Below are 16,978 nucleotides of genomic sequence, written 5' to 3'. Positions count from 1 at the left end.
CAATCAGGAGGGAAATGACTCTTAAAGCTGCCTCAATTTCTTTGGCCCGGGGAGTTAATTACAAATCAAAGCTGGATGCAAAGAGCGTCTTTTGCTCAAAGCAACACCTCAATCTCTCACCTAGGGACTTCCTTTAAAAACAAAAAAAAAATCCTCTGTTTGGCACAAAAAGAACCATCAGATTGGGCCAATTCACCTCTCCTCTGCAGAAGACAAGAGCCCACATCATCTCAGAAAGAAACAGCCACAGCAGTGGCCCATGGGGCTGGGTGGGATAATTTGGAATGCTACATTATCAGACAGAAGCCGTTCTGTTTTGCTTGGATATTTTCCAATGGCGACACCACCACCGCCAGCGAGTCAGGAGTGGGACCCCTTTTGCTGCATGGGAAACTCCTCAGAAAATAAATCTCACCGTAAGGGACACGGTGACAAGGGTCACGGGAAGTAACTGATGCATGCTATCATGTAGCTTGAGGCTTTCACGTCTGATATGTCTCCCAGAGCCCGGCAAAAAACCGAGAAGCTTAATTCTGTGCAAAAAAGGACTGCCAAGGAAGAAGACAGACACACGGGTTGTTGATGTCTCCTTGATCTCTCGTCGCGTCCATCAAGGAGGGTGTCCATCAGCTCTGAGCAAGGATGGCGGGCGAGGGCTGCGGGTCTCCCAACGGGTCTGCGACACGGACAGTATCCATCCAGGAAAATAAACTTCTGGGATTTCTATTCCTGGATGTTGTTCCCAGCTTTGGATATTTCCCCCCCTCTCCACTCCCAAAAGCACGCTCCTTCATGGTCTCCCGAGACAGACAGATGCCAAGCAACCAATTTTGACACTTTCAGCAGCTCACATTATGCATGAAGCATGATTGAGGGCTGCACTGTAGGGGGACGAAAGTATGTGATGCTTTGCCGCGAAATGGGAGCGAATGTGTAGGATTGTCAGAGAATTCTGACAAAAGCAGAAACGGAAGAGGAAATTGAGAGGGTCCACTTACAGAAATCATTCCAACAAGCGCAATTGGTATTTGCTGTTGCTTTCAATCCGTCAATGATATGCAGTTGATTACGGTCTCCCTTCCCTCCTATTTGCATTGCGTAATGAGTAATATAATGATCCTAGGGCTATGTACAGCATTAATTACGTAAATTGCATAAGTCGCTTAGTTCTGCCCCAGTGGACAGCAGGATGAATAATGTGGTTTTTGGCAGAAGACAAGCTGCAGCAGAAAGAAAACAGGGCACCATGACAGGATAGCTCAGTTGGGGAGAGTGCTGATAATGCCAAGGTTGCAGGTTCGGTCCCCATAAGAGGCACTTGCATACTCCTGCATTGCAGGGGGGCTGGACTAGCTGACCTTCAGAGTCCCTTCCAACTCTATAATTCTGTGGATGGTGTTAAGATTGCCCTCTTGGTAGTTCTGCCACCCTCAATAGTTCAGGTGGTGGTGCACTGGGAAAGCGCATTCTCTGTGCAGCCCCTAAATTAGGGTGTGCCTGGCATCTGTACACAGAGCTAAGGGAGGAAGTTCCTCCTTCAGCTCGTTGAGGTTTCAAGGTTCAGATTAATTCTGCCAGAACCAACATTTTGCTTTCCCAAGCGATCAGGGTGTGTGTGTGCACTGCAAGATTGTATATCAACGGGGAACGGGTGGAGAGGGTGGCGGAATTCAGGTTTTTGGGAGTAACTATCGATCAGGGCATGACTTGGAGCGCAAATACCACTGCTCTGGTGAAGAAGGCCCAGCAGAGAATTTATTTCCTCAGACTTTTAAAGAAGAACAATCTGAGTGAGAGACTGCTGGTGTCCTTCTACCGAGGCTCCATAGAGAGCATTCTTACATACTGTATTTGTGCTTGGTTCTCCAGTTGTACAGCTAGGGAGAGGAAGGTGCTCCAGAAGGTCATAACCACAGCCCAAAGGATTATTGGTCATCCTCTCCCATCTTTGGAAGAACTGTACGGTTCCCGTTGTCTTAGGAAAGCAAACAACATCCTGCAGGATTCATCTCACCCGGGACACAGTCTGTTTGCACTACTGCCTTCTGGCAGGAGATATAGAAACATCAAGTCAAGGACAAATAGACTGAAAAACAGTTTCTATCCAAGAGCTGTGGCCTTTTTGAATGCTGTAACTCGATAGTGTGACCTGGGAGTTTGATGGGTGTTGGTGTGGGTGTGGCTGGAATGTGGTTTGTTTGGTTGTTGTTGTTGTTTTGCTTTTGTTGTTTTTAAGGGATGGCATCCAATTTCGTTGCACTTGTGCAATGTTGCACTTGTGTAATGACAATAAAGAATCTATTCTATTCTATTCTATTCTATTCTATTCTATTCTATTCTATTCTATTCTATTCTATTCTATAGTGTCCTCTGTCCCTCTGTCTAAAAAATCCCAATGTGCTCACAGGGCTAAAAGGGTTAGTGGCCCCTGCACACCCTCCAACATTTCTCTGATGAAAATAGGGATGTCCTATTCCATAGTAATGATATTATTTATACCCTGCCCACCTGACTAGGTTGCCCTTAGCCACTCTGGGCAGCTTCCAACATATGTTGTTGTTGTTGTTTAGTTGTTTAGTCGTGTCCGACTCTTCGTGACCCCATGGACCAGAGCACGCCAGGCACTCCTGTCTTCCATTGCCTCCTGCAGTTTGATCAAACTCATGTTCATAGCTTTGGGAACACTGCCCAACCATCTCGTCCTCTGTCGTCTCCTTCTCCTTGTGCCCTCCATCTTTCCCAACATCAGGGTCTTTTCCAGGGAGTCTTCTCTTCTCATGAGGTAGCCAAAGTATTGGAGCCTCAGCTTCACGATCTGTCCTTCCAGTGAGCACTCACGGCTAATTTCCTTAAGAATGGATGCATTTGATCTTCTTGCAGTCCATGGGACTCTCAAGAGTCTCCTCCAGCACCAGAATTCAAAAGCATCAATTCTTCAGCGATCAGCCTTCTTTATGGTCCAGCTCTCACTTCCATACATCACTACTGGGAAAACCATGGCTTTAACTATACGGACATTTGTTGGCAAGGTGATGTCTCTGCTTTTTAAGATGCTGTCTAGGTTTGCCATTGCCTTTCTCCCAAGGAGCAGGCGTCTTTTAATTTCGTGGCTGCTGTCACCATCTGCAGTGATCGTGGAGCCCAAGAAAGTAAAATCTCTCACTGCCTCCATTTCTTCCCCTTCTATTTGCCAGGAGGTGATGGAACCAGTGAGTTTCCCATTCAGACACTGGTTGGCCATTGTGAGAACATGATGCTGGACTACGTGGTCCATTGGCCTGAATGTCAGTTGCTGGGGAATGTGACCTGTTTGTGTGCTCATGATCCATTTTTGGACCCCCCAGAGCCATCTGGTTGGCCACAGTAGGAAACTGGATGATGTGCTGTGTGGGCCTTTAGTCTGATCCAGCAGCCACTCTTCTTCTGTTCTTAGCATGGGATTGAGGAGATTTCACCCCTCCCATATTCAAGAATCTCCTGAGGAGTCTGCTGATTCTCCAGAGAGGAGGAGGTGTGCTCTGCTCTCTACTTATTCTGCTCCAGCACCACATCAAAGAGTCAGTCAGTCAGTCAGTGTGTCAGAGAGAGAGAGTGTTAGAGAGAGATTGTGTGTTTAGATAAGGTTGCTGCTAAGAGCAGCTGCAGACACTCAGTGCGGTTCAGCATTCATTTATGCTTAGACCTACTTAGCTCTGTATATAGTTGTATTATAGTTGTAGTTATAGAATAAAGAAGATATTCTACAGAGCTGCTCTCTGAGTCATTTATATACTCTGCTAGACTCTGCTGTACTCTGCTGTGTGACGACTGTCTTCTTGTGGAAGTGAATCCGGTGCTCGCAACTCTAAGCTGTGAGTCCACAGCACTTTGACCTGTTCCTGTGCAGAAGGTGGTCTCTGGAAGTGCTGCCCAGCTCGCCTAGCCCAGTCGGGGCTGAAGTGGATGAGTCCAGTTCGTGGCACTGGCTCAAGGGCAATGCTGACAGGGATATCCTGGATTTACAAAGCTGTTGCACTACCAACCTTACTGTATGCTTGTGAAACATGGACCATTTATAAATGCCATCTCCAACTCCTCGAAAGATTCCATCAACAGTGTCTCTGAAAAATTCTACACTTCACTTCGGAAGACAAGTGAACTAATGTCAGTGTACTGGAAGAAGCAAAGATCACCAGTGTTGAAGCAATGATTCTTCAACATCAACTTCGTTAGACTGGTCAAGTTGTGCAGATGCCTGATTATCGTCTTCCAAAGCAACTACTCTATTGCGAACTTAAAAATGGAAAGTGTAATGCCAGTGGTCAACAAAAGAGGTTTAAAGACTCTCTCAATGCAAGTCTAAAAAAATGTAGTATAAACACTGACAACTGGGAAACACTGGCCTACGAGCGCTCCAGTTGGAGAACAGCCTTTACCAAAGGTGTCATGGGCTTTGAAGATGCTTGAACTCAGGACACAAGGGAGAAATTTGCTAAGAGGAAGGCATGCTTGGCAAATCCACACTGTGATCAACTCCTGCCCGGAAACCTGTGCTCCCACTGTGGAAGGACCTGTGGATCCAGAATTGGCCTCCACAGTCACTTACGGACTCATTGTTAAAACCGTGTTTATGGAAGACAATTTTACTCAGCTACGAGTGATCGCCAAAGAAGAAGAATCCTGGATTTAAGGAACATCATGAAACAAGCAACAAACCAACAGCATTATGCTACAATGATACCTACCTATTGTGTCACCCTGCTCAAATACCATAGAGGCCAGGTCCTTGATGATCTGGTTTACATCCAGCATATCACTCTGAAAAGAATAAAGAATATCAGCATTTTCTGCAAACTAAGGAACAATACATGAGATTTTTTCCTGGTCTTATCAAAAACCATTTTCATTTAAATATCAAAGAGTTGTTCCACCTGAAAAAGAAGCAGCGTGCTCTAGGCTCTGGAGGACACATGAGCGGAACATGTTCCTCTGTTCTTACATGATCATTTGGAATGCCACATCTCACTTTGCATGCACTCAAAGTGACGTCCAAACCATCTTCGGGTCATGGCTTTAAGTGGAATTCACTAGACCACCCTGGTCCCTGATGAACTGGCTTTGCAGACACACACACACCCAGATGTGCTCTCTTCCCAGCTCAGTTATCCAATGCTCCCTCGAGAACGGCTCCCTTGAATATTCAATTCCACGGTGCCAGCTCATTTGCAAGTTTGTTCCTTCTGGGATTAGAACCTGTGGCATCTGAGTAATCGCAGCCCCGCTGCTTGGAACGCTAAGCTGTCTCCCGTGATGAATTCATCAGAGGTGCCAAGTGGATCTATGCTCTTTTGGGGGAGAGAGTTCATTATGTGACTGTGAATACCACAGTACTTAATTATGTAATGCAGTAAGAATCTCATTAATTTGTAATAAAGCCGGAAAGAGTCATTGTGAATTACTGAAGGAGCGCGCGCGCGCACACACACACACACACACACACACACACGATTGAGCCACTGAACAAATCCAAGAAACAAAAACCAAGAAAAAGAGAAGAGGAAGGGGGGGACAGAACAAAGGCTAGGGATAATGTCTCGCAAATATTATCTGTTCTCTTTGTCATTAAACACAATAAACCTTTAATTATTCATGCTAATATTAGTGAGAGCTGGACCATAAAGAAGGCTGAACGCCGAAGAATTGATGCTTTTGAATTCTGGTGCTGGAGGAGACTCTTGAGAGTCCCATGGACTGCAAAAAGATCAAACCTATCCATTCTGAAGGAAATCAGCCCTGAGTGCTCACTGGAAGGACAGATCCTGAAGCTGAGGCTCCAAGACTTTGGCCACCTCATGAGAAGAGAAGACTCCCTGGAAAAGACCCTGATGTTGGGTAAGATTGAGGGCACAAGGAGAAAGGGACGACAGAGGTTGAGATGTTGGACAGTGTTCTTGAAGCTACCAGCATGAGTTTGACCAAACTGTGGGAGGCAGTGAAGACAGGAGTGCCTGGCGTGCTCTGGTCCAGGGGGTCACGAAGAGGCGGACACGACTAAACAACTAAACAACAACAACAACAATATTAACAGTTGCAAAAGGGTCTGCAGTATCCTCGGGGAGGAAGAGGGGGATAACTTTTAAATCAGGGGCTGAGAAGCTTTCCTTTCTTTTTCCCAACCCAAGGGCAATCCTCTGTTGGCCACATGCCTGAGGTCTTCTTTGTGAAGGAGCTTTGTTTAGAATCACAGAAACATAGAAGTGACGGGTTGGAAGGATCCCCAAGGGAAATGTATTCCAACCCCCCTACAGTGGAGTAATCAAAGCATCCATGGCAGCGGACTATCCAACCTCTGTTGAAACACCTCCAATAAAGGAAGTCTACAACCTCCTGAGGGAGTCCGTTCCACTGCCAAGCAGCTCTTACCAACTGGAAGTTCTTCCTAATGTTGAGCTTGAATCTCCTTTGATGTAATTTGAAACCCCTTCCCCAGAGAGCTTAATGTCAACAGCACATCCAAAGCGCACCCATACAACTTGGCTATTTGGCTACAACAGGAACAGACAGATTAAGAGATCCAATGCATGCTCCTATCATGACAAAAAGAGCCCCAAAAATTGGTATTGGGTTACAACTGACCAATTTCCACTTTGAGCAATTGCATATCAGGGCCGGTACTCCCACGAGGCAGAATGAAGCAGTGGCCTTTGGTGGCAGAATTCTGTGGGGCCCATGGGTGCCCCACCTCTGCTCGACAGTGGCTTCTGGAGAGATCTCAAGAGATTTCACTGGAAGCTGTTCCAGCTGTGTGACTCCAGGAAGCAAAACCTTGACGCTTCGGAGCCAGACAGTCAAAAGCCCTGGTTAACTCCGCATTCCAGCGGGCCACCAGAGAATCAGCTGAAAGGCCATAAACCTGGGATAAAGCATCCCCTATCACTCTCTGGAAACTATTTGGATCCATTAAGTGGCGGGGGCGGACTATCCGAATTGGTCCCACCTCCCTGCAGAGGGGATGGGTCGCAGAGAAGTCCAGTTGCACCAGGAAGTGATCTGACCATGGCACTTCTTTGGTTTCACTTTTACTTAGTGTCAGATCACCCACATCACTGGAGGTGAACACCAGGTCTAAGGCATGTCCACTATGATTTGGGCCAAACTTATTCAGGGACAGCCCCATGGAGGCCATGCTTTCCACGAAGTCCCGAGCAGCCCCTTGTAAGGTCGTGTTGGCATGGATGTTAAAATCCCCTAGTACAACCAAACTAGGTGTCTCCAGGAGAACATCCACCACGACGTGAAGCAGCTCGGGCAGGGAATCCTTGGTGCAGCGGGGAGGTCGGTACACCAAAAGAAATCCTGTACTGCCCCTATTGCCCAACTTCCAGAACATGCACTCAGAGAACTGGGTCTTCCCAATAGGACACAACCACCTCATGTCTGATGTGGTGCAGCCCAGAAGTGGTGCAGCCCATAATTTCCCCACCACACAATGCCAAGAGCCTGAATCATTTTTCCACGAGTGCGTGGAGCTGTGGGTTGGATGCTACATCTGATGGTGGTACATAGTCTAGAAAAATACATAAACACACACCATCTTCCTCTCCAGCACACATACATACACATGAAGCAGGCAGACCCTCACCAAACACAAAGAGGCATATTTAAGGAAGGAGAAGACGCCAACAGAATGACTAATAAACTCTAGAAGTGGGAAATGATTTGCGCATAAAGCAAACAGCAGAGGAAGGTGTTTCTCCTGAGAGCAGACAGAAACGTCAGCTTGGCTCTCAAAACCACTTTCCCACTTTCCTTTTGCTGAGCACGGGAGGCTTCCCACTTCATTAGTCCAGATGGCAGAAGCCTCTGGGACTTTGTAATTCATATTTGAAAGCAGGAAACCAAACCAAACAACAAAAAAATAGTACGCTGTTTCTCACAATAGACGGAGCCGTCTACAGATCACTGTCTCCTACATGCCTCCCTAGGCAAATTAATTGTCCACAAATATAATGCCATCCTCTGGTTCCACTAATGGCGTCACGAGGGTGAACGGGGCACATTGAACTCTGAAGATCACAGAGATTAAAATCTCATCAGGTCGCTGAAACAGGGCAGGCTGGTTCAAATTGCACAGGGTGGACAAACAGTAGCTCCAAAGGCATCTGCAGCAGGTAATGGGTACAGCTAAATATAGCACCTTTCCCCCGCTCCGAAATAGAAAATGAAACACCAATGATGGAAATGTGGATTATAAAGCAGGGGTCAGAAATGTCAGAGCAACGTGCATTGCCACAAAAAGAGAACACCCTTGAGTTTTAGTCCTTTTTTGTGCTTTTAGTGCACAGAAATTTCACAGGGGGTGCCCAAATGGCGGGTTTGTCATGCTCCCAGTTTAGGCATCTCTTTATGACACAGTGCTAGTGTCACCGCATCACCCGAGGCTCAAGTCTTGAGATTCAGCAGGTGGGTGGTAATTGCTCAGAGATCGTGCCTGTTACATCTAGTGATGGATGAATCCCTCAATTTAAGCTGCCCTTTGTGTACGCTCAGGGACGCAGGTGGCACTGTGGGTTAAACCACAGAGCCTAGGACTTGCTGATCAGAAGGTCAGCGGTTCGAATCCCCGTGACAGGGTCAGTTCCCGTTGCTCGGTCCCAGCTCCTGCCAACCTAGCAGTTCGAAAGCACGTCAAAGTGCATGTAGATAAAAAGGTACCACTTTGGCAGGAAGGCAAACAGTGTTTCCATGTGCTGCTCTGGTTCGCCAGAAGCGGCTTAGTCCTGCTGGCCACATGACCTGGAAGCTGTATGCTTGCTCCCTCGGCCAATAAAGCGAGATGAGCGCCGCAATCCCAGAGTCGTACACTACTGGACCTAATGTTCAGGGGTCCCTTTACCGTTACCTTTACCTTGTGTACGCTCAAAGCAGGAACAAAAGTGTTGCATGGTGGTACACTACTGGAGAAACATTTTTGGGGGACAGCAAGCAAGGAACAGAATATTTACACAAGGGATTAATATTTCAGCTTGCGGGCTGCATTCCCTTTTACGCTTCCTTCTAAGGCCCACACCCCGTTGGTGGTTGGGGCTGGAGAAAAAGATTGACAGTGTTGGGATGCGTCCAGGGAGATGGGGGCATTTGGCAGGCCCCCAGCTGGCTCCAGGCACAGGCCGGCAGCAGCAGGGCGAACTCTGGTTCTCGGAACAGCATCTATCAGCGACTTGAGGCTCAGAAGCCTTCAGAGACTGAGCACGCTCTAATCAGCAGAGTGAATAACTTTTCACAATGGAAGTGGCGGACAGAGGCATATGGAAGCATATTTACAGGCGTTTATTCAGCATCAGGAACAAAGGAAAAACATGTCTGCTTCCCTTCATGTCCAAGCAAACAGCAGCATAGCAAAAGCTATATACAACGGAAGTTCCCAGCAGACTGTGCTGGAAGTAAACAGACATGTGACATACACAATCCACACATCTGTTCTAAAGGTGGAATGGACCTATATCCTAACAGGCAGATCAATGAATGCAAATTTCAACTATGTGTACAAGTGGCTAGTTTCCATAAACACATCCCCAGCCCTCTCTATCCTCCTTCTAGGCAAGGAAGAGGCAATATTAGAGTTCAAGGATACATCCCAGCCAGCAATAAGCTCTCGAGGGTGCAAAGCAGGGATGGTGAGTTTTGATCTGGGGAGAGTTTTGAGGGCCATATAGAGACCTGGAGGGCCACCAGGTGTGTGTTCCTCATCCCTGACTTATTTTATCAATGCAGTCCTAAATGGTAAATTTCAAGATTCCACAGGGTGCATTACATGAGAGTCTTGTGGGCCTTAAAGACTACAATCGTAAGAGCATTTGTTAAGTCTTTCTGAGTGCTGTTGTTATTTCCAGAGTGGCCCTTGGGGGTGACCATCAGACCTGCTCCTTGGCTTGACACTCCTAAGAAATCAAGATATACAGCTGTGTCACCAGATGCATTCTCTCTCTGTTCAAAGCATCTTCCCTCATGTCGCTTGCTGGCCTTATGAGGAGTCTGCGGCTCAGCAGAGCTGTTCTGAAGCCAATGTGAAATAATTTGGCAACATACTCCAGCGCTCCCTAATAGAGGCGAGGCCACGTTGTGAAACAACACTTAACCATCGTCACTTATTGTCGTCCTGTGTGTCAAGCTCAGGACCAGAAGCCGCAGATGGAAAGGAGCCAGGAAGCCTTGTAGCTATTCTGCTGCTCACTGATTTATTCCTCCTGGTCAAGCCTGACAATCTCTCATGGAAAAGAATTGCAGGAGTGAATTGCCTGTCTTGTAAATGTCTTGTCTCAAGCTGTGCTCGAGCTCTTGGGATTCAGCCCCATGGGCTTGCACGAGGGCCGTGCACTTTCAGGATGAGTAGAACACCAACAATAACCCTTCATATGGGGGAGAAACAGGATTCGTCTGAAGACAGGGAAGAAGAGCAAAGAAACAGCCTGCTGGATCAGACCAATGGCCCATCTAGACCAGCATCCTGATATTGCAGTGGAAACCTAGAAAATTGTGTGAAATCTGCAAGCAGGACGTGAGCACAACAGCCTGCTCCTCTCTTGTGGTTTCCAGCAACTGGAATTCAGAAACTTTACTGCCTCTGGCTGGGAAGGTAGAACATAGCCATCATGGCTATTATCCCTCCTGATCCTCCACATTTAGTCTAACTAAATGGAATTTACTAATAGGAAAACCATGTTGGGGTATTCTGTTCCACCTTAAGGGACAGGCATGAGACTGTTGGGTGTCACATGTCTGTTTACACTCCAGCACAGATTGCTGGGAACTTCCGTTTGCGTAGAGGTTTTGCTTATGCCGTCTTGCTTTGGACACGAAAGGGAGCAGACATGTTTTCCTCTTGTCCTGATGTATGCTGAATAAACTGCTTGTAAATATGCTTACACAACCTCTCCTGCCACTTCGGTTTGCGCGTTATCTCTGCTGAGTTTCGTGCCCCAGCTTTTGAAGCTGTGGGTTGCAGATGCTGCAACAAGGACTGGAGATCGCCCGGCACACCGACTGGTGGGCTGGAGCCAGCTGGGGGCCTGCCAATTGCCCCCATTTCCTTGGTTGTATGCCAACAAACCATACCTAGCTCACCCTCTCTATTAAGCAGCTCTTAAAAATTCCCCATGGGGCAAAGTACATTTATCACAGGTTTCAGGGACCTTTCTCAGTCTGAGTGGCACATTCCCTCAAGCACAATGTTCCCAAGACTCCATGACCATGATTAAGAACTTCTGGGAGATGATTTATAATGAAATGAAAAAGGTATTTAAATATACCTTCCTGAAGAAACCAGAGGCCTTTCTCCTGGGCATGGTCGGCCAATTGGTGCCAAAGAAGGATAGAACTTTTTTTATGTATGCTACAACAGCAGCAAGAATACTCATCACAAAGCACTGGAAGACACATGATCTACCCACCCGGGAAGAATGGCAGATGAAGCTGATGGACTACATGGAATTGGCAGAAATGACTGGCAGAATCCGAGACCAGGGAGAAGAGTCGGTGGAAGAAGATTGGAAAAAATTCAAAGTATATTTACAGAAACACTGTAAAATTAATGAATGTTAGAAGGATGCTGGAATGAAGCTACATGGTTTTAGCAGAAATGTTATAAAGAACTAAGTAAAAATAGATTGTTAATGGGCCAAAGTGTAAAATTTAAGGTCAGATTGTGTTAAGATATATTATAGAACAAAAATTGAGAAAGATGGAAAGGATTTGCTGAAATAGCTAATTGAACTAGAATACAAAAAGGGAGGTGTGAGGAGGTCGATGAAACAAGTAAATGAAAGGTAAAGATACAGAAATATTGGATGTGTTTTTAAGTGTTTTTGTTTTTCTTATTGTTTTGCTGTATTGTTTTCTGTTTTTCTTTTCATTTTTGATGTATTGTAACTTTTTATTGTCTCCCCCCTTTTTTTGTAACTATCAAACTTCTAATAAATATCATTTTATTTTATTTTTAAAAAAGACTCCATGACCATGATGGGTCAGAGGCAAAATGGGTGGGACAATGGTTGTGTTAGAATCATATGCATTATAGGACAGGGAGAATAACCAGCCCTGTCTTTCAGTCCCTTTTTTTCCCCCTTTGCCAGCACTGGCACTCAGCCCAAATCACACATGCAAAGCCACTCTCCAAATAAATTAAATTGGCTTCAGCATTTATCTAGCAAAGCAAAAACTTCCTTCCCTCTTGAGCGGCTTCTGAGAACAAAGAGTCCCGCAACCAAACGGATGAAGGACATGGGGGAAGGCAACAACAAGGCAACGATTTTCCGAACATCACAGGAGCTTCCTTTGAACTTGAGAATCATCTAATGCATGCCGTAGGCTAAATAGAGTGCAAACTAATATAGGAGAAGCTGAAGAAGCCACTGCGATCATCTCTCACATTGATTGACGACGGCTGTTGGAGAGGGCTGCTTATTGTGGGCTTGTACAATCTTGCTTTTAAAAAGAGGTGGAAACAAGCTAAGAGGATGGGGGCCTTTAGCTTCGGAGGGATTTTGAAACACGCTCTGAAATATCTTATGGACTTTAGTTTTGACTATGGAGAATGGGCTGACCTGTCGAGAAGGAATAAAGACATTGTTAGGTTGGAGTTTCCCCGAGATCTACTCCTCAGCGCCAAAGTAAGGAAATTAAGAACAAGATCAGCAGAAGATAAAGTTAAGTGCAGGTATAAATATGAAGAAGATCTGCAGAAGGGACATGGAAAAGAGTTAAGAGCCTCGGACAGAAGATCACCAGGTTGAGGGACCATATGGAATTGATAGAAAGGACTGACAGAATCCGAGACCAGGGAGAAGAGACAGTGAAAGAAGATTGGAAAAAAGTTTAAAATTTATTTAGAGAAATATTGTAAAATTAATGAGTGTTAGAAAAATGTTGGAATGAAATTACATGGCTTTAGTAGAAACGTTATAAGGAGTTAAGTTCAAATAAGTTTTAGGGTTTTAATGGTAAGATAAGGTTAAAAAAAATCAAGACAATTAAATGACAGGAAACAGTGAAAGATGGAAAGGATTTGCTGAAATAATTATTAATAACTAGAATACAAAAAAGGGAGGTGTGAGGAGGTCGATGAAACAAGTTAATGAAAGACAAAGATATGGAAATATTGGATGTGTTTTTAATTGTTTTTGCTTTTCTTTTTGTTTTGATGTATTGTGTCTTTTTATGTATTGTAATGTACTGATTTGTATTGTTGACTTTTTCTCTTTTTTATTTCTATCTGTAATCTTTAAACTTTTAATAAATATTATTTTTTTTAAAAAAAAACAAGCTAAGAAGATGGTGTGAGAGGTCGAGAGGGGTTATCACTGAACCCTGGAGCTGTAGCAGCTTTTTGAATGGTTTCCAACATTTTGCACTGACTTTGCTTAGGGTTTTGCATGCCAGAAGAATTCTGCAGCTCCTGGTCCTCACTCCATTTGCTCTGTCACTTTTAGCATGAACAACAACATTCCTGCCTGCTTCTCTCTTGCACACAATAGCCATGCAAACTCCCGAACATACAATTCCCTCTATAGGTCATGTGAGAACCTGAGGCCCTCTGTATGGTGGTGGGATGCAGAATCCCATGCTAAATGAGGCTACTGAGCATTGAAATCATAGAATCATATAAGTGAATGACTGGAAGGTATCTCCAATGGTCAAACCCCTGCAATGCAGGCACCACAGCTAAAGAACCCTTGACAGGTGGCCAGCGGCGTAGCGTGGGTTGTCAGCACCCGGGGCAAGGCAAGTAATTTGCGCCCCCTAACCCGTGGATTTGCGCCCCCTAACCTGTGGATTTGCGCCCCCTAACCCGTGGATTTGCCCTAACCCCAGATGTTGCGCCCGGTGCGGCCAGCCCCCCCTGCACCCCCCACGCTACGCCACTGCTGCACTGTCCCTCCCCCAGATAGTCCCTCCCTCGCTCTCTCTCCGCTTCGCACCGCACGCCTGGCACCCTCCCCCTCCACAGTGGGCGGCGAGCCGGCAGCTCGGATCGGATTCGCACAGCCAGCACTGCAGTGAGAGAGTGAGTGAGCCAGGTAGGGGCAGAGAGCTGCGAGTGCGAGCGCGCAGTGGGGTAGCGTGGGTTTTCTGAGCTTGCACAGAGTGCTTTTCCTCCCTATGGGCAGAGCCAGCTTGCTCCTAAATACCTGAGCTCTATAGTTAGAGACTCACCATTTCCCCAGTTGGCTTGGCCCCCAATTTCTCTTACTATAGAATTTGGGGCTGGTGGTGGAGGAAATCATTATTCTTCCCCCTTGCTACCCCCCCCCAAAGCATAAGAGAGGGACTCCCAAGAAGGTGAAGCGGGACTTCACCCCAGGGTATCTCAGAAGCCCTCGAGGCAGCGACACTTCCACCCCCTGGAAACAGCAGGAAGGGAGAGCGCTCTTGTGCCCCGGTCCTGCTTTGAGTGCTTCTCATTGACGCTCTGCTTGGCCACTCTAGATGGGCCCTTGTGGCCTTGATCCAGTAGCCGTGTCCTTCTTCAGAAAGAGCGAGCGCCTCCTAAGCACGCCACGTGCAGAGCGCCTCCCTCCGCCCCCGCCACGTGGAGCTCAGCCTGCGCATGGGCAGGCCCTTTGCGTCACGTGCGCTTGGCGCGCTGCTCTCTCCAGCTTCCTCCCGGCCGGGCCAGCGGCTCCACCTCTTCATTTGCCTCTTTGAGCCGCTTAATTCTCAGCAAGCGATTAGCAGGCTCGGATTGGATCCTGCGGCAGGCAGCGCCTCCTCCTCCTCCCGGCTTTGCTGCTGCTGCTGCTGCTGCGCGGCTCTTTTCCTCCTCCCGGCTTTGCTCCCACCCCAACCAAGCCTCGATTGCTTGTCCCTTCCCTCTGGACTCGCGCCCCCCAGAAATGCTGTGCCCGGTGCGGCCGGCACCCCTTGCACCCCCCACGCTACGCCACTGCAGGTGGCCCTCCAACCTATGTTTTAATGTCTCAAATTGATCTCTGCCAACAATTTCTAGACCATCTATGTATTCCAACATGAAAACCAGAGACAGAGGTTATATGCTTCTTATTACAGGGGAGAGACCAGGAGGTCACCAAGACAGTAGCTAAGTTCCTCTATTTGATTTTTTTGTCGCCAAAGAACGCTACAGGATCCTGCCCTTGCTGGAGACCCACATTGATGAAATAGATTGCCCGCTTCTTCTTCCCTTTGGCAAATGACTGTACTGTTGAAATGGCGACGAGATCGCACTGGCCTATTTATTCTGAATGTTTGAATGTGATGCCAATAAAGGTTTGATGATGAATATCTCAAATGAGGGAGGGTCCATCACCCTGGGAGCGAGTCCATTCTACTGATGAAAAACTCTTTCTATCAGAAAGTTATCCCTGATGTTTAGTCGGAATCTCCTTTCTTCAATTTGAATCCATTGGTTTGGGTCCTACCCTCTGGAGCAGCAGAAAGCAAGCTAGCTCCATCTTCTCACCTCCAGTCCACAGGGATCTCACCTGCTCTGCAAGAATCCTCAGATTTTACAGGCTGAGAGTCCCATGGCACCTGGAAGGCCACAAGTCTACAGACCAGAAGAAAAAGGAAGCAGGCACAATTCAAAAGTGGAAGGCAAGGTGTGGGAATGGATAGAAGTAATTTTGCTTTGAAGAGGGTCTTCTCACACACCTACCCTTTTCCCACCAGGGTCATTTAAAACTGGGGAAATAGCACAGATAAATTCATTTTCATTTTAGGAGAGTTCTGGGAAGCGAAAGTAATTATTGCTGTCTTAAACTGCCATGAATTATCAATTGCTGTTCAATTATTATTTCACTTAAAATGTGGTATCAGCTTCACAAGAAAGGGTTTGATTTGCAGTTAGCGAGCACCTGAGTCACCCAGAAGATTTAATATATTTAATGGGAGAAATACGGGGTGGAGAATAAGTCTGCTAGGCAGTGAATCAAAGGAAATCAAAACCAGAAATATGACACAGGCTGTATTTACAGGGCTATTGACCCACAATATGTTTGCTTTACTTATTGCTGGAAGTAGAAATGTTGCAAAATTAGCCTTTAGGTTTGGGGGTGGGGAATCTGTGCTTCATCACAACTGTCTGCTGTTGATTTGGTTAGGATCTCAATGTGAACCTACACAATTCAGATTCTTCAAAACACTATACGATATTACAGTATACAGTAGCACCTTGGCTTACGTTACCCTCGGGTAACGTAAACTTCGGGTTGCGAAAGTGGCAAACCCGGAAGTGTTTCGCCACGTGCGCATTCACAGAAGCGGTCCCTCTGGTTGCGGAAACCTTGGGATCTGACCGGGGCTCTGGAACGGATCCCGTCCGCAACCGGAGATACCACTGTATGAACCAAAGTACAGCCAAACAATCTGTAATGAATTTTTGTATACTGGGGAAATGCATAAAGATATAAATGTGTTATATTGGGGGAAATTGCACTGCGAAAATGTGCTCATCAGAGGAATTTGCATTCAAAATTCTCTATATCTGGAGAAATTTGCTCTAAAATGCTAATACTGATGAATTTTCATGAAAACATTTTTTAAAATAAACTTTTCAGACTGATGCTGACATATGAAGGAAAAAAATTATGAATGAGAAATGAGAAATGGAGAGAAACCGTGCATGGATTCCAGCCCCCGCGTGATCTGGGGAATCCTTGGGCCGCGTCATCCCCTGGCCAGCCAATCGGCTGGCTCAGGGGGTGTGGCTTGCCTCATTTAAGGCAGGCGCGGCCCCGGGATCTCCCTCTTTGGTCCACTCAGTTGCTGTGGTTTCCCACCCGCCCTCCCTTTTAGGTTCCCTCTGACCTTGCTATGGATCTCGGTTGGTCGCCGTTAAGGGGCCTGGTAGGAATTTTTTCCACTTGGGAAATTGGCACCGGCCATTTGGTTTTTCACCTACCTCGTAGCAAATCATCACAACTCCTTTGGTTTTGGCGGTTAGGCATTGGTAGGAGTATTGTTATGCAGATGTGTTGGGGGGGAA

General features: G+C 46.5%; 1 protein-coding gene across 5 annotated transcripts in view; it reads right to left on the bottom strand.

The window, feature by feature from the left end:
- TSNARE1 (t-SNARE domain containing 1) overlaps positions 1-16,978 on the bottom strand; it is a 442,991-nt gene that overhangs the window by 145,557 nt on the left and 280,456 nt on the right. For all 5 annotated transcript variants that reach the window (XM_028736058.2, XM_077932694.1, XM_028736057.2 and 2 more), the window contains one exon: positions 4,725-4,797. In XM_028736058.2, coding sequence (XP_028591891.2) covers positions 4,725-4,797 — 73 coding nt within the window. The remainder of the gene's footprint in view (positions 1-4,724; positions 4,798-16,978) is intronic.

The sequence above is a fragment of the Podarcis muralis genome, chromosome 8 (genome assembly GCF_964188315.1).
Source record: "Podarcis muralis chromosome 8, rPodMur119.hap1.1, whole genome shotgun sequence".
Lineage (NCBI taxonomy): Eukaryota > Metazoa > Chordata > Lepidosauria > Squamata > Lacertidae > Podarcis > Podarcis muralis.
The sequence above is the reverse complement of the archived record's forward strand: the minus strand, read 5'-3'. Positions and strand labels throughout refer to the sequence as shown.